This window comes from Anastrepha ludens, chromosome 4 (assembly GCF_028408465.1).
Source record: "Anastrepha ludens isolate Willacy chromosome 4, idAnaLude1.1, whole genome shotgun sequence".
In the NCBI taxonomy this organism is placed as follows: domain Eukaryota; kingdom Metazoa; phylum Arthropoda; class Insecta; order Diptera; family Tephritidae; genus Anastrepha; species Anastrepha ludens.
Window position 1 is genome coordinate 92,706,421 of NC_071500.1, and position 18,992 is coordinate 92,725,412.

Here is an 18,992-nt window from a genome sequence, read left to right on the forward strand (position 1 = left end):
GAATAAATCTAATATACTTTTGCACGTTTTTCGATTTTTTACAGTTTTAAAAATGGATTGGAATTTGCAACCAAGAGTTTGTGTTAAATTTTGCTGTAAAAATGCGATGCAAATACAATGGTGCAAAAACCTTAGAAATGGTCGAAATCTGTTCGGTATAGAAACCAGCCGTTTACGAGTGGCATGAGCGTGTCAGAAGAGATCGTGGATCCATCGCTGATGAAGCAATTTGTGGCAGTCCATCGACATCGAAAACTGATGAAAATATCAATAAAATGAAAGAGAAGTTGAATAATAAACGAAAATTAAGCAACAGAGAACTGGCAGAATACTTCAACATTGCTCAGTCCGTTTAGGATATTGTAGTTAATGATTTGGGTTTGCGCCGTGTTGTTACAAAGTTGGTCCAAAGCACCTGAATTTAATGCAAAAACATTATTTCCAAGGCGGAATCAAACCAAATCAAACGCATCATTACTGGAAATGAGACCATGGTTTAAGAGTATGACACTCACTCCAGACAACAGGCGAGTGAATGGAGAGCTCCGAACGAATCACGACTAAAATTCCGCGTCGTTTACAGTAAAAAAAAGCGATGCTCGCGGTTTTTGATGGATTACAAGACATGACGAATGTTTGCCAGAAGCTTGACAGTTAATAAGGACTACTATGGGACATTTACGTGAAGCGCTTCGCCAAAAAACGAAAGGATTTGTGGAAAACCAACTCGTGGATTTTGCAACGTGTATTTTTGATCAAGAACAAAACGAATACCAACCAACAGCCATCACCTGATACGGTTCTCAGCGATTTGTTTCTGTTTGATCGAGTCAAAAAACCACTATGGAGAACGCGTTTTAGTAGCCGAAAGGAAGTGATGGAAAAATCGAAGACGGCTCAGATAGCTATCCTGAAAATAGAGTTATAGAAATGTTTAGAGAGCTGGTTCAAACGGTGGCAGTTGGTGGGGAGTACTTTGAAAGCGGTAACATCACTTTCGAGGCATAACCTTTTTGAATGAAGAATTGCAGCTCCCCCAGCACTTTCAAGTTTTCCATTTGGTTTTTATTTTTTTTTTTTTTGATTTTTTGGTTTAAAAATTCATTTACAATCTAAAGAATATCTTTTCAATATTTTGAGCTTAATAGAAAATCTATAAAGTCCCCATAAAGTCAGTGATGTGATGAGCGTCGAACGAAAGATTAGTAAAATAAAAACTTTAATCCTGTTTTTCTCGAAATACGTTGTTTTCCGCGCTGTCGAATATAACTCAAAAAGTAATCAAGATGTCAACTTAAAACTTTACAGAGATATTATATTCGGGAACCCGCAAGGGAGTAGAGGTCGCGGTCGACCGAAAAACACTAGCAGATGCCGACATCTCATGGACGGTGCAAAAACAACAGCACAGAACCGTGTACGATGGAAGAATCTTATCGATGCCCAAGGCTCCCAAAAGGAGACAAGGAAAAAACCAAAAAAAAAAAAAAAACAATTCTTTCACATATTCGCCTGTATTGGTCTTTGCATGTACCTCAAATCCATGTACCTCAATACCAAGTTTAAGTAGCTGTAACGTCGCCATTTCGTTTTTTTTTTTTATTAAAAATTTTTTTTTGTATATTCATTTAAGTATGAATATTAATATGTAATTTATTTTAAGGTAATAAATACTCTCACTTTTTCGCAAAAACTGATTGAAAAACTCGTTGTCTGGAGCAGCTACCCCCCCCTCTGGGTATATTCCGGCAACTTTGTGATCAAAGTATATTTGTATATGGAAATCTAACTAGTCAAATGTATCATATTTGTAATATCGTATTTTAAAATGCAACCCTGTGTGATTTTTTTTTTACTTTTGTTAATACCTCATTCTCTGCTTAGATTTGTATTTTTCAGCTAATACAGGGCCCGCCATCGATCGTTACGGGCTTGAACTAGGTATTATTTGAAGAATGGTAACACCTCGCTGTCATCTGATTTGACAGAAAATTAGTTTTATTCTTCCGCTGAACGAAAATGGTTGTGTATACGCTCAAAGAACGCTGGGAAATATTGCTTTATTACTTTAAAAATCATGGCAATGTTGCAGAATGTGTACGAAAATTACGTACGGCAATGGGAAGAAGAAAAGCACCGAATGAAGCGGGTATGTTAACAAGAAAAATTGCCGCATTTGGGGCTCAGAAAACCTGCACGCACTCGAAGAAAAGCCGATGCATTCACAACGAGTCACTGTTTGGTCAATGGAGAGCGTTACCGGGCCATTTGAACGAATTTTTGTTCCGAGAAATTGAAGAGGAGGATATTGGTGGCAGTTGGTTCCAACAAGATGGCGCTACTTGTCACACAGCGAATGCTACGATCAATCTTTTGCGCACTGTCTTCGAAGATCGCATTATCAGCCGAAATTCTGATATCGTTTGGCCGCCTTGGAGTTGCGATTTGACGCCGTTGGATTATTATCTTTGGGGTGCCGTCAAAGACCAGTGTTATGCCAACAAACCAGCAACAATTGATGCACTGAAGACCAACATACGCTATGTCCTAGCTGAAATACAGCCGCATACAATCGAAAATGTGTTGAAAAATTGAACCGATCGTATGGGAGGGTGCATGGCTAGCCGAGGCAGCCATATGAATGAAGTTGTGTTCCATCATTAACCGGAAGGATTGCACTTCAAAATAAAAAAAAAAACAGTTTGGAAAATTATTGAGTAGTTTCTTTTTTATAGCATTTTTAATTCCGTAAAGTTATATGGCGGACCCTGTATAACGAGATAATTTTTGGTGTCGTTCTTTTTGAATCGAGCCGTATCAACGAGGTTAGGTTAGGTAATTTTTCAGGCATCCTCATGTATATACATTGTAGTATTCATTCATGCTACTTTAGTTAATGATATAAATTTTCCCATTCAGATAGCTTGACAAAAGGTAGCTTCTTTTCAAATTTCTGGGACTCGAAGTGGACTTTACAGCTTTGCTCTAATTGAATTTTTTTCTCATAATTTCGTGCATAATACGAATCTGCTTGCAACGATGGCGAAAAAATTGACCCTCCCTAGCGACCAAGCGTTTATAATTTTTTCGAATTAAAATAAGCATTTATTATTACATTTTATTCTTGGCTACTATTTTTATATAACTTGGTAGTTTGCTTATATTATTGCAAATAATTTTTTTTTGTTTGTTTTTTAAATCATTTTTTTATTAACAAAAATGGTCACTTCATTTTTTATTTATTTATAAAAATATTGTTTTTTTTTTTTGAATTTTGTTATCATTTTTGTAAGCAAAATTCATTTATATGAAAAAATAAGTTTCTTTATCATATCATTTAAAAAGAATATCAAATTTAAGAGTATTTATGCTATGTTATTTATTTATAACAAAACCAAAAACATAAACAATCACATATGTTTCATTTCTTTCTTAAATTTTGTTTTTATTTTTTAAATTTTTCTTAAATTTTTTTTAAATTAAAATTTTTTTTAACGTGTTTTAATTTTGTTTATTTTTTATTTATTAACGCAAACAAAAAATTGGCGCGTTCAACCTTTTTGGGGGTTTGGCCGAGCTCCTCCTCCTATTTGTGGTGTGCGTCTTGATGTTGTTCGACAAATGGAGGAACCTACAGTTTCAAGACAACTCCGAACGGCAGATATTTTTTATGAGGTGCTTTTTCATGGCAGAAATACACTCGGAGGTTTGCCATTGCCTGCCGAGCGGCGACCGCTTTTAGAAAAATGTGTTTATTAATTTTGGTGCTTTCACCGAGATTCGAACCGACGTTCTCTCTGGGAATTCCGAATGCTAGTCACGCACCAACCCATTCGGCTATGGCGGCCGAGACGGGGCATACCTACAGTCATACTGATTGATTATTTTTTTTTTTTTGTTTTTTGTGTTTCAGATAAATAGAAGAGCCAAAATGGACTACATCGTCCAGGCCCAATTTTTCGGGAGGGCAACTTCAGCGCTATTTTTCAAATTATTAAAATTAAAAACAATTTTGTTTTTCATTTCTATGTGTAAAAGAAGTTAAATAAAAGAAGTTAAAAAAAAGTTTAATATCGTTGTTTTATTTTTTATATTCTAAAAAATAATCCTGAAAATACCCTGAATTTTCGAGCTCTAGACCACCGGGACCCCATACATTTCGTGTCCAGCATGATTGCCTATCTGAGCCAGCAACTCGCTACGCTTTCAATAAATTAGGTAAAAGAGCGAATGCAAGCAGGAACCGGTAGGTGAGCCCCATTGGGATATTATCTGCGTACTAATAATTTCATTCCTCCATATATCATGCGATCCTACAAATACCATTTATAACACTTGCCAGTGTTAAGGGGGGAGCTTGGTTTATAAGGTCAAAAAAATCAATTTGTTTTTTCGTTTTAAGCGATTCCTAATATACATATTTCAAAACATTCACACAAAGTTACGGAGCCTAATTCTCAATATTTCCGTAGATACAAAGCCAAAGGTAGGCGAGCGTTAGGTAGTTACGCTGTGACCGGACAGCTACGAGTATAGTACAAACTTTATCTTCTTTTCTCGAATTTTTGATTTTTATGATTTCCTTGAATTGGCGTACATGAATGAAAAAAAACTAATGAACCTTTTGAAATGAATCATAGTTTGTTCCCTTCAGTATTAAATTCTCTTCTATTTGAACTAACAAAATAGATAAAAAAACCAAGTTGAAGAGAATTTTTTTTTTATAGAAAGGCTTTTTTTTTTCTTTAAAACCTCCAAAAAGTTGAAATTTTGGAATCTCTCTCAGTTTTCTTAGTTCATCTAGAATAAAAAATCATGATAATTAGAAATCCATTTGAATTTTTCGCTTTAGATAATTTAAGAGCTGTATCTTGTACGCCAGTTGGAAACTCCAGCGTTGCAGCGCTCTACTAATTTCTATGTTAAACATTTTTTTCAACTTATTTTAACCAGTACAAAAATTTTTTATACTTTTTAAATGTTCATTAAAAGATAGAAAAAACTTTGCAGTGCTAAATTAATTTTTTCCTTAAACAAAATAATCGCAAAGAGATGCAATTTTTAGACCTCATAAACCAGGCTCACCCCTTAAGCATTCCTCTTTTTCACGCTTAAATATTTCTTTTATTTTTATTGCATAAAAAATCTACCAATCGATATTCAACAATTTTGTTTAACATTTATGTAAATTTCTGTTCACAATTAGTGTTGCCAATTTATACAAAAATTTAAAACAAATATTTATACACAATTTTTGATTACACGTACAACTAATAGCAAAGGATTTTAACATTAAAATTGCTTAAAACTTATTTTAATACAGAATTACGATTATTAGTGGACTTTTTTCTCAATTATTTTGTATGTGTGTATGTTGGCATATTTTTTGCTTGTGTTTGCTTATAAATACTCGTAGCTGGTATGGTATAAATGGGTTACATTTTAAGATTATTTTATTTAATTATATTATTTTATTTTTTTAATATTATTTAAGTCTATATAATTAATTATATTATTAATTATTTTAGTAGTTCATTATCTTTTTCATACTTAGCTATTGTTAGTGTAGTCTACATATTTTAATCTATGCGCGCATGCAACTACACACATACATACCTATGTATGTATGCATGTATAATTTTTAAAATTATTATATTTATTTTTACAAAATTTGTTCTTCATCAGTTTCCGGTGACTCCGGTAATATTGTAATTAAACCAAAAATTAAAAACAAGAAAAATATAAGTCAGCCATGGGATTGTCTGCGCGCTGTATAAGGAAAAACTGCTCAGCCACTTAGGAACACCAATGCCAATACAGCTCTGTACCACCGGGAACTACACAGATTTGTTTGAAGTCCCTCAGGAAAACTCGAGTTCGATAGGACTTCGGTGGCACATCTTGCTGTTCATATGAAATGCGATAGTGGCTCGCATGTAGTTCATAGCGGCTTATTTGTTTGCAACCAGTCGCCGATGTCTTTGTAACGGTATTTCCTTTAGCATTAAACTGCAAATTCCAATTATAATTTTTGCCCCCTTTGCTGCTGTTCCTCAAATGCATTGGCGCTCCTTCTTCTCGCATCAATTGCTCTTTTGTTGGCTTCCTTTTCCTTGTTCGCTCTCCGTTTCATAGCCAACTGCCATTTCTCTCCTTTTTTTGCTGCTGTTCAACGCTCTATTTCGCCACTGGCTTCACTTCCAACAGCTGCGGATAATTCTCTACGATGTTCAATAGTATCGTATCGATATAATGTTTTAGGCGGGTATTCTCATCTTCCTTCTCTTGAAAGGCTTGCTGCAACTATAAATGAAAAGGTGAAACGTTTATGGGTTAAAATTTTTGCTCTCACAAATGCACAAAATATAAACTTCTAACTTAAAAAGTAAACTTAGAAAAAGTTAGTCAAATTAAAAACACTAAACCGATAGTTGAAAGAAAATAATAGGGTTCTTAAAATTTAGTATTAAAAAAATACACAGAGTATTTCCAATACTCGGCTGAAATTTATTCTTCGCCAAACACCGGCCAAAGACCTAATATAAGTGTACGCGCCAATTATTCATGTATTTTATTTTATAGAAGAAGTGCCAAATTTAAATATGGCGTTCAATATCGCTCATATGACCACCACAAGCACGTTTGCGGCTATCAAATCCTTGGAGCTACATAATTATTAATCACGCCTACACATACCGTCCAGCGTTGTCAATTTCTCATTCGATATTTTTTCAGAGCTCCTGCAGCTTTGCTACTATTTATAAATGTTCAGGACACATCACTTTTTGAGTTAGTTTTAGTTACTAAAAACGTACGCCGCCGTTGCGCAACAAAATTGTGTATGATTATTATGCAGTAGAGCTCGAGTTTGTAGCCTACAGCGGTCATGAAACCCCAATTTACAACATCAAAGGCTTTTTCTAATAGTAGACGCCCTTCGGTAGTCAATGGTAATCCTGTGATTGTATTTCTGCCATGAAAAGCTACTCATAAAAAACCATCGGACGTTCGGATAAATTTCGGCATAAAACTATAGCTCCCTCCATTTGCGAAACTTTATCAAGAACCACACCGATAATTGGAGAAGGAGCTCAGCCAAACACCCAATAATGGTGTCAATATAAGAGATCAAAATTTCTACGTAAAATCTTCCACAATGTGAACTGAATGATTCCCAGTTTCTATATACGGCTTGAAAACAGAGCAAACGTTTAAGTGAAGAATTGCACTTAGGTTGTTTGGGATAAGCTTATTTAATTTTTTTTTTTAACTTAAGTGGAGTTAATTTTGTTTTTCGTAAAAGATTTACTCAGGAAAAGTACTTAAGTAAAGTTAATTTTTGGCCAACAGCTTTTCTTTACTAATTTCTATTTACAAGTAATCGCATTCCAATATATATACCCGTTTACCCATTGCAAAATTCATATTGGTCCATAATTTTGATATTTAAAAAAAAATTATTTTTCTCTACTTTAATCGACGGGCATATATATAGGGCGTTTTTTTTTAGCTGCAGGAGAAAATTTCGGTAACTATGGTTTCGCAGCTGAGTTCATTAAGGTTTGGCCATCACGAACCATTTAAATTCATAGAGGGAAGTGTTGAAGAAGGCGCCGAAATGTCAATTCGTTGGCCTTTGTTCTTTGAATATGTAGAAAATGTTACATGTCTATGTATTATTAAAATACAGCTCGTGCAAATGACCAGCGTTTACGTCATATTTTTGTTGATTGAGCTCATTAAGATTTATTACTCGGATTTATTGGGAAAGTAGTAAAAATTGGATCGATCGAATGAACCATGCAACTCGTAGCCGCGGCGGATATATGCCGGATTTCATATTTAGAAAAAAATGCCATGAAATTACACTGGGGAACAGTCATTTTGCGGCAGGGTTGGTTTAAGTCAACTCTGTGTGAGACTAGTGTGCTGAATACTAGAAAAATTTTAGATTTCTCAAATTGACTCTAGTTTTTGAGATAAAGACTATTATCTATTTCACTGAAAAAAACAGTATTAAAATACCAATATGCACTAAAAAAATATTTTTATTAATATATATCATTAAAAATTATACAAAAACAAAAATATATATTTGCAGTTAACTTAAATAATTTAAAAACATGACAAAAAAGTTTTTCTGTTGGCTTTTCTGTTATGGTTTTGCTTAGGACAATCCCTTAGTAAGGTCCAGCAGTAGTCTGCCATCATGTGGCAGTCCCATCGACCTTGGTACCTTTCTTCCATTATTTTTATATCCTGGTGGAACCGTTCTCCCTGTTCCTCACTATAATCGCCCAAGTTTTTCGGGAATTTGTCCAAATGGCTATGAAGAAAATGCAATTTAATGCTCATATTAGCTACTAAACTGCAGAAATTTCGAAGCATTTCATCAACTAGTTTTTGGTAATCTGGTGCGTTATAATTCCCCAAAAAATTTTTGACTACTAAGACAAAGCTTAGCCATGCTTTAGATTCAATTTGTGACATGGTTTATAAATTCAATGTCTTTTATAAGAGTACGGATCTGCGGCCCATCAAAGACACCTGCTTTTAATTTTTCCATACTTAAAGACCTAAATTTTTGACACACATATTTAAAACAGTCACCGGTCTTATCAAGGGCTTTGATAAACTGTTTCATTAGCCCAAGCTTGATGTGAAGTGGTGGAAGAAGAATATTTTCTCGGCTTATCAGTGGTTCATGAACCACATTTGCTTTTCCTACTTCCACAAGACTCACACACAATATTGGGCACCCAATATTTATTCTTTTGTACATACTTTATCTCAAAGTATGCTTGGTAGGTTGTTTTCACAAGCTCTGTGATCTGTTTTCTTTGCTTTTGCGAACAAAATTTGCCACATATATAACAAAAACTGTTGCAATCGTTAACACAAGGTTTTCGTGACGAACTCATATTTTCGAGACAACAATTTCTTTAAAACTGAAAAATGACACTAACTGATAACTTCTGAGTCTAACAGCAAATAAGTGAAAGTGTTGTACCTAAATATGCAAACAGATAACGAAACCGTAGTTAGGTTTACTCAGATTAGTGCAACTGTAGGAGGGCACTTTAAATCTTTTTAGTAATTTTTAACTTTGCGTTTATCTCAAGAACCAGAGTCAATTCAAAAAATGTAATTTCATACTCAATATATATAATACAAGTGCTAATGAAAACCATTAACAAAATTATTGCCGCAGGTTTTTTTTTTTTTTTGTTGCCCTGTGTTATCTACCAGACTGAAATAAAAAAAGGTTTACAAAAATATTTTATGTTTTCATCACGAAAATGGCTCTGGACTGGAACCCACAAGGGAGCAGAGGTCGCGGTCGACCAAAAAACACTTGGAGAAGGTCGATGTTGCGCGAACTATCAGATGCCGACATCTCATGGGGCGGTGTAAAAATAGTAGCACAAAACCGTATACGACGGAAGAGTCTTGTCGAAGCCCTTTGCTCCGGAGAGGAGTGAACAAGAAAAAAAAATTATGATTTTACCCTTTCGAAAGATTTAAAATTTTTACAAATGGCGTCGGACATCAATTATATTTGACACTTGTGAACTAGACAGTTACTGTGTACAAACAGAGAAGAAACATTTCGATTCCTCAAAATCATTTTTTTTTTTATTTTATTTAGTAGAAGTTATTCAGAACCAAAATTGGATTTTGCGCCACCTACAAAAAAATATTTTATTTTTATTTTTTATAGTATATAGCTAAAGCACTAATTTGTCTATTAATTCCGAAGTTAGAAGTCTTTCTACGTAAAATAGTTGTTAGTATACCGTATTTTCCTGTGCCTTTTACCACAAATATGTACGCTACAAAATGAGTCCATATTACCATTATTTCATAACTAGTGAATACCCTTTATGTATAAATGATATGGTAAATGTGTTAAAAAGTGATAAGTTTAAAAATTAGTTGCAACTGAATTTGAATGGTATTTGAAATTGTAATTTTTCATTTATAATAAATTTCTTCTCAATTTGCATTAATTTTACTTCCAATTGAATTGAGTGCAACTCCTTGGCACCACAAGATCTACTCAGATTTCTTCGGAGGTCGAGTAAATTTATATAAAATTAAAAAGCGAACCCGAGTGCAGTACAATGGACTTAATTGTGTCTGAGCGCTGTACTAGCTGGTCTGTCCCGACAAACAAAAAACAAAAACACAAAAAAAAAATTGTATTTAGGAGCACTCCCCAGTTTGCTACTGCGCCTTCTTCGCGCATACTCGTAACTGTGTAAATCATATTGAAAATTTCAAAAAAAATTCCATTTTTTAATTTTCTGAAATTCGAGGGTATAGAATAATTTGTTGCATTTCGTGTGCTTAATTTCGTGCTCTTTTGTGCCATTATAAGCATTCAGATTTAAATTAAAGATCAAATTAAATGAACATTCCTCTTCAAGATCTTTAAATTAACGTATATCTAACAAATACGAAGCAATTCCAATGATTACTTACAACCCTGTATTTAACGCCCTTTGTATTATTTAACACATAACAGAACTTATTATTCATGTTAGCTTACATTTGTAATGACTTACTAAAAAAAATGACTGTCTCACTCTGAATAAAGACATCTTACAGGAAGCATAAGAGGAATCGTCTAACCGCTAATCAGCAGTATTTTTTCTTCTTAATTTTAAAATTAGTTTTCTTCTCAGTTTTCTTCTTGATTTTAAAATTAGTTTTCTTCTTTACTTCAAAATTAGTTTTCTTTTCTTTTCTGTCATTCTTGTTTAACACTAATTTTCTCACTTTCACTTGAATGCCACTGAAAATCGTTTAGATTTTTTTTTTAATTTTTTCAGATTCAATTTTTTTATTTGAACGATAGTTCACATTATAACGGTAATACTTTCAATCAATTGTTGAAAATCATGTAGCTTTTTTTTGATTTATTGTGTCGAAGCTAACTTTTTCCCAGTATAACACCATGCAACAAAAATCAACTTTTCTTTCATTACCTAGAAAAACATTTATAAGGCCGTAAAACCCGATTCCCTCTGCAACCTCTTCACTTTTCTGATCCACTACCACCATACAGTGCTCGATGCATGCTAATAAATCTGAGGTCCCTTGCCAATAGGCATACGCTTCAGTCCTTGATGTTTGTTTTCGATGTTATTTATAGTTCTGTTGATTGTCCCGAAGTTCTTGAGCAGATTTATTTCAATATTCCTCACAAAATTTTACGATTTTGGTATATGTACATTTGACAGACAATTCGAACCTTTGAGGAGGACTCTTACTGAGTGAAAAAGTATCTACAGACAACTCGACCAAGATTTTGCTATGCCTAGACTTCTTTTTCATTTGAGAATTGCGTCCCACTATTCATAATAACTCCCTTTTGTTCCAGCGTGCAAGAATTACTTTCAGATAAATATAGCCTATGATCAAGAAGTACCGGGAATGTTTAATTTAAACAATTTTTCTTATGTTGGTAGGACTGTAAGACACACATGTGTCACTATTTGTCCGTTTTGAAGCATTTGAGAGATGCTATTCTTGGATTTTGCATGATGATAACGCGCTACCGCACTGAGCCCAAATTATGCTGAATTATTTGCCCAAACACCAAGTAAATACCATTGTGCAAGCACTGTATTCACCTGTTATGGCCTCGTGCGACTTCTTTTTGTTTCCCAAGTTTAACTTACCACTTCGTGGAAGGAGATTTCAGTCGATAGAGGAGATCAAAGAGAATGCGACGAAGTAGCTGAAGGCCATCCCTTCGTCGGCCTATCAGGTGTGCATGGAGGACTGGGTTAAACGTTGGCACATGTGTGTTGCTTCAGATGGGTCATATTTGAAGGAGATAAAATAAATTTGCCTGAAATTTAACTCTGTTTTGTATTATTTAAGCATTCTTGGTACTTTCTGATCACAGGGTATGTATCCAGTCTGTCAGGTTCTTGTAATCATAGACTTAAATAAATAAATGAAATGAAATGGAACTATGGACTTTATATATCATAGTATCGCTTCATACTAATTTTTTTCGTTTTCTCATCAATTAATTTTGTTAAAGCAATTTAAAGTATACTTTTGAAATTTTTTCTGGATAATTTTTGCTATTGCACGGTGTTATAGTAGAAATAATAAAAATTTTATGAACTCAGACTTAAAAAAAAAATATGAAAAACAAGTTTAGCAGTTATTAGGTTCTTTCCCTCAGCGAGTTCGTTATTCACGTAATTTTACTATCTGCGTATAAAATGTGCAAGACTGATAGCGAAGTCCTTATAACTTCGATATGATAAAAATAATGCGCTACAAAACTGCATACCGCAAAGAAAAAAAACCTAAAAAAATTTAGTACAATTGGATACAATGTTTTTAAACTTTGATCAAATTTTAATGTTCGGATTCTTGTAGCAGCATAAACATACCCCATACCTGCAGTTGCAGTTTTTGGCCGAATATAAATCCGCGTCATTCCAGTAAGGCAGAACCGAATGTCTTACAAACGATGAAATTTTGGCGGGTTGGTTGTCTTTTATTAATTTTTTTTACAGATTTTTTACAACTATTGCGACTTTGATTTATACAATTTCTGTTAGAATATGGTCTATATAGGTACGAGTTTTGGTAATACACGCAACAGCAGAATTTTAACAATGAAGTTTCTGTTAAATATATTTTTCGTTATTTTGTTTTATGGTTCATTCGAATAAAGTTTAAGGGGTTATATACAGTTAGAATCGATTGTTTTTCTTAATGCACATATATTTGAATACACACAGAAAAATTAATATCGTTCCGGTGAATATTTTCGAAGTTACGCGCAAATTTAAAAAGCCGTTTCAGAGTGGTTGAAAGTACAAGGCAGACTTAAACGCGTTTTTCTCAAAATGGTGTTTTCAAAGTGGTGACCAACATTATTCCAAAAGGGCTAAACCGATTAGTCCCAAATTTTAACACAAGCTTCTTAAATATATTTTCTAGTAATTAGAAGAAGATTTTTTCTCACCGAAAAAAAATTATTTTTTTCATAAAAAATTTAAGGCAGAAATTTCGATCAAAATTCGATTTTTTTTTTGTTTTTGAGAAACCGCCATTTCGTCTAAAATATTTATTTTGCTTATTCCTTCGATGAATTACTAGATTTAACATTACTCTAACGAAACCTGTTTCGTTTTTTAATTTCAGAGGGTCCAGTTCAGGGATATAGTGGTCGCCGCAAAACGTCTTTCTTGAGCGGAGCTCCCGAAGATCAGCTGTAGCTCCTTTCCAAATAAATATGTTTACTAATACTAAGTTTTAAAATACAATTAAAAGATAACATAATATGTGTACAAGTTTTTAGATCAATAAATTTAAAATATGTCTCAGAAAAAATTCTGGAAAATTCGCTTTTTTCGGCCTTCTAACTGTATATAACCCCTTCAACATTGAAAAAATTCAAGAAAAATAAGTTTTAAGCCTTGATTTATGTGATTTATATTATATTGTTGAATTTATTTATTTAAATTTTTTTTTAATTATTATTTTTTATTTAATTGTTTTATTAAATTTATTTTATTTTATTATTTTTATTTATTATTATTATTTAATTTTTACACTTAAAATGATAATTAATGAAATTATATTCTAATAACACACTAATGAAAACTATGTATTAATTGATTGAATTTATTAAAAAAAAATTAATAAAAAATAATAAAATTTTTTTTCTTATTTTTTTTTTTTTAATTTAATTGTTTTCTTGAATTTATTTTATTATTATTTTTATTTATTTAATATTTTTATTAATTTATTTTTTTTTTATATTTTTTTTATTTAAATATTTTATAAAATTTATTTTATTTTATTATGTTTTTTCTCTTTAATTGTTTTATTCAATTTTAATTTATTTAATAGTTTCGTTAAATTTATTTTTTTATATTGTTTTTTATTTAATTGTTTTATAAATTTTTTTTTTATTTAATTGTTTTATTAAATTTATTTTATTTTTAATTAAAATTATGATGAATTTAATTATATTGTAATTAACATACTGACAAAAAAATTAATAATTTATTAAAAACAAAAAAAAATAAATAAAAAATATTTAACACAAAACCCTTTGTGAATATTGCAAAAACAATCATTGTACGCAAACTTATGCTGTTGAGTGTATATGTATCTACTACTAAAAAAACTAACTTCGAAAAAATGTGTTTTTAAATTAGTTGTACGATTCAGGCACATTCACTGTGCATAATTCTACATTTTTTAATGATAATGATTTTCCTAAAAATACAAAAAACAATTATCTATATTCTGTTTTTTTCTTCCACGGTCTTGAGTACTTTTGGTAATTTTTTTTTTCATTTCAGAAACTAGCGTTATATTCCATTAGTCCTTCAACGCATGCATTTCCAGCGAATCATTTTTTCAGTCTTGCTTTGTTTTCGCGCGCGACCATCTAAACTTTTCATAAGGCTCATCTTTAGGTATCCCCGGTTAAGTTATACTTTCTTCAAATTAAAGTACACTTTTCAAGCACATTTTTTTCGAAATAAAAAAATAAAACGTTGTTATTTTTGTAGCAGCATAAACATTTCCCATACATTTAGCGAGAATGCTGCTGGAACGATAATTCTTAGCCGGATATAAATCCGGGCCGTTTCACTAACGTAGAACCAAAAGCGATATTCGTTGGTGTCTGCTGGTGGTAGGTGAAGTCAATTAAGGATACCAAGATCGTAGTAGTTTCACTTTTTTTCTTATTAGAGATACCAAATGAAGCTCAGTCCTGCTTTCTTAGTATTTTCGATGCAAGGGAAGTTTCACCTTTTCTTCTTTTTCTTTTTATTTCCCTTTTCCAAATGCTTATTTTGTTCACTTAATTTGGATACTTGCAGCATATTTTGGGTTCATAATGAGAGGCATTAGTTTTCAGGAGCACCTTTTTTATGAGCAGATTTCTTTTAAACGCCTGAAAAACTTGAAATCCTTGAAATTTCGGGTACACATTGCTCTGCAATCTTGTAAAATTACAAAATTCTATTATCTGGTAGTTTACTCATATTGTGATTTAATCAGACTTCAAATAGACAAGGCATTAAAAAAAACTTTTTGCCACGAGTAAGTGAAAAAATACATAATATAACAGTTTTTTCTCTCAACAAATTCTAATTTTTTTTTGCCATTTAGAGTGCAGGGCAGCGAGCGACTTTTCACGACAAATTTGCTTCGAAAGTTTTTTAAGCTCGCGAAAGTATTTTTTATCCACATTTTGAAATTTTTTTTTTTTAAGTTATTTAGGCTCGCGAAAGTATTTTTCATCGACATTTTGAAATTGTTTGGTTTTTTGTTTGAAGTTTTTTAGGCTCGCGAAAGTAGTTTTCATCGACATTTTGGGTTCTTTGTTTTGAGGTTGGACGACGGTTTTGGAGCTTCAAGCCCTATTTCTGTTTAGCCGATTACCCTTAACCATTTCGTTGCCGTATTTTCTTCATATGTTTACTGATTTTTTATTAAGCAACTTTTAAGGGGTTAGGTAGGTAGGTGAAATGGTTGAAGTGCCAGTCTGGCACCCCTCAAGTAGCACTCAAGCGCCATTTTGATACCATTAAAGCGCTACTTTATTTAAATTTTCTATTCCATACTCTAAATTTTTATTTCATTCAAATTTATGTTAAGTTTAGTTATTTTTTAATTAACCAATAACCAATCCAAAACCACTGTTATATACCATTCCAACATAAACCTGAACAATTTTCGAATTTTCTGTTGTTTGCTTTCGCGCTGTGTTGATTATTACCTGACTTAGGGATGCTAATGTGGCTGAATCCACAGAATCCTGTAATAAAAATAAATAAAAGAAAGGAGAATACAAAATAATAAACAACATACACGAATACATATACATAGATAATGGCAGTGATATAACGGTGTAAACGAATATGTGCACGTGTGCGGACACGAAACAAACAAGAAACAAATTCGAACGACAAAAGACAACAAAAAAAAAATTAAAACTAAAAACTTCAATAACAAACTTAAAACTAAAGCCAGACTTTGAAGAGAAGCTGCATAAAACAAAAATAAATAAATGAAAAAAATTAAAATCGAAATAAATCTACTAATTCTTCGATATTAGCCGCTTGCCTCATTTACTTTTTAAAAGCTTCAAACTCTTGTGAAAAGCTTTGAAACAGCTTAACTTGCGAAAAAAACGTATTCAAAAGCATTCCTGCAGTGTGCGTGCACGTTGCGCGTGTGTGTATTTGTGTGTAAGCCTTCGAACTATGCTAAGCTATGCTAAATGCGGCGTGTGCAGTGCTGTGTACAGTTTTGTACGCGAAAGCATGAGCGACGGGGGTTAGAGAGCGATAAAAGCTTGACTACAAAAGCTCATAGGCAGTGTAGAATAGAAATAGTTTAAATTTTTTCTTAAAACTCTCCATAGGAAACTTCAAAAAGTGACACCACCTACCTGTGCTTGTGACATTTCCTCCAGCTCTTGCGCCAAACTGTTAAGCGTGCCGTTAAGCAGATTGCGTCCCTCCTCAACGCCACGTGTGAGCACTTGCGCTTGCAGCTCCTCATTTTGCTCTTCCAAAGCTAAAGCAGTTATGAAATATTTATTATTTACAAAAGCTTCCGAGATCCGCATATTGATTTCAACATACCTTTATTCTTTTGCCGCATCTCTTCCAACTCCTGATGCAGTTCCTCCAGTCTTATTGTCTCCGGTGAGGTGGTCGGTAGCGCTGGACCCGTTTCAGCGCGCAACCGTTCCAATTCTTTACTCAATTCCAACATCAGCTCTTCGGCCGCCTTCTTTTCTCCTTCGTATCTGCGTTCACGTTGCGTCGCCTCATCGAGATCCTGTTGCAGAGCGACAATTTGATCGCGCGCCAATTCATATTTTTCTTCTGTGCGATGCAGATCGTTGGCTTGTTTGTCGCACAGTACACGCAGACGTTGCGCCTCTTCGCGCAATGTATTGGCTTCTAGTTCAATAGTTTTGATTTTTATTTGGCAATTTTCATTTTGGAGTGCCGCTTCACGTTCAACGCGTGCCAGTAGTTCGCGATAGCGTTTCTGTTCTTCGGCCAGACGTTCTTCAGCGCGTAGCTCGGACTAGATGAAGAAATGAGTAAATTAATTGTTGGAAATAAAATTGACACATAAAAGGACATTTTAAGTCTGGGTGTGTCAGTAAAGCCGACCTACAAATACAGCTGCATGACATAAACGCGGCTCCACCTTGAAGATATGTTAACGCGGACCCAGGGTGGAAATCAGCCGAGGAGCAAGAATGTTATAGTGTTAGTGGGAGCATGCCCCGCATACCATTGGTGTGACAGCACCTCTGATGATGTTTCTAACATTTTGATTCACACCTCCTGACTAAAAAAAACAAAAACTAAAAACTATTTGTTTTCTCTAAAGTTGCTCTGGAAAGAAAGTTGTTCATGCTACACTCTTTATGATACCTATGCCATTTTGGCGATTATGCTGCACGAAAGTCTTTAAGATAAAGACACTTAATCACTGGTACTAGAACTTTTGACTTCTACGCTTAGTCCATTGCACAAATTTTCGCAAGCGTGGCTATAATTTTATATTTAAATTTTATGAAGAAATTGTCGGCTTTTTGCTCGGGAACAATTGTGTCTATGTCTATTGGAACAATGAGTGTCGAGAGCAGTAGAAACTGCAAAAAATACTGCGACAAGTAGAAAAAGATACAATGCCCCTCAATTTAAAACTCCAAGGTTAACAATGAAGCAAGGGAGCCCAACAAAAGCCACATTTCAAGTTCAAGAAAAGCAGAAAGAGAGCAGAGACAAAGTGTAATCGAAAGAGATTTGCTCGAGATTTTTTTAGTTTGCGAAGAGTGCCGACAAGACACTGAACAGCGGCTTTACTGATTAAGTCATGCCATTTGAGTGGTTACAAACACTCCACCCTTGAAAGTATTAGACAGATTAAGTCAAGATGCAAGTTAGATCAAGTGGACAAGGTGGACAAGATTTCCCTTTCAATCCTTTTTGAAGTCGACCAAACGCTTACTAAGAAGACGTTCGATAACTAACCACCTACTCACTTTTACGCTTAAACAAACTTTCTAAAATCCATCTCTTTCTTTCTGATCCGATCCTGGCGAAATAGCTCGTTTACTGGGTCAACTGTTAGAAAATATCGATCATGACGACGACGAGCGATTGAGTAGGTTTATTGTATCATAGTGCACTGCGATCTCTAATGTGTTCTATTGTGCTTGCTCGCGAGCCTATCATTGGAGGCTTCTAGTGGATTTAAATTCGGCCGCCGTAGCTGATCGGATTAGTGCGTGACTGCCATTCGGAAGTGCAGAGGTTCGAATCTTCGCGTATGAATTACCAAATGATGAAAAAAAAATGAAAAAGTTGTTTCTAATAACACTCGCCGATCGGTAAGCAATGGCAAACCTCCGAGTGTATTTTTGCCATGAAAAAGCTCCTCATAAGAAACCATCTGCCGTTTATGGTCGACTTAAACTGTTTGTGGATATAATGAGTTTCAGCACTTCTTAGAGCATTTTGTTCAATATTACCAATGGACCAAGAGTCGTATCAGCAAGGTGAGTGTGTATTCGTTTTGCCAGAGCTGCACCTTCACAGAGGATGTGCTCTGGTGTTTCACCGCCCAGGTCACAGAAAGGGTAGACACTTTTTTCTACTAATCCTAGTTTTCTCAAATGATAACGAAGACTAAGTAACAAGTGCGAGCTTGTAAGACTTCTTTATTCAGATTTAAGAGTTTATTGGACATTCCTCCAAAAGGAAGTATAAATTGTTCAGCCTGCTTCTGTCTTAGAGTTTCCAGTCAGGGACGTATGACCTCCGAGTTCTCCCACTTGTTAAGAATTTCCGATATGTGGGATTTGGTAAGCCCGCAGAAGGGTTCTGGTCAATGGGATTTTGGGTGGTCCGCCTGTTACGACTGATGGTCAAATCTCTCTAAACAGGGAACTAGGAACAAAA

General features: G+C 33.9%; 1 protein-coding gene across 5 annotated transcripts in view; it reads right to left on the reverse strand.

Annotated features, from left to right (window-relative positions):
• Positions 1-3,853: 3,853 nt before the first annotated feature.
• LOC128860183 (rab11 family-interacting protein 3) overlaps positions 3,854-18,992 on the reverse strand; it is a 40,586-nt gene continuing 25,447 nt past the window's right edge. For 3 of the 5 annotated variants that reach the window (XM_054097478.1, XM_054097482.1, XM_054097480.1), the window contains exons 3-6: positions 16,650-17,103; positions 16,454-16,581; positions 15,779-15,817; positions 3,854-6,303 (exon numbers count right to left, since the gene is read on the reverse strand). In XM_054097478.1, the coding sequence (XP_053953453.1) occupies positions 6,178-6,303; positions 15,779-15,817; positions 16,454-16,581; positions 16,650-17,103 (747 nt within the window). In that variant the 3' untranslated portion in view covers positions 3,854-6,177. The remainder of the gene's footprint in view (positions 6,304-15,778; positions 15,818-16,453; positions 16,582-16,649; positions 17,104-18,992) is intronic. The other 2 variants (XM_054097479.1, XM_054097481.1) reach the window with 1 other exon arrangement.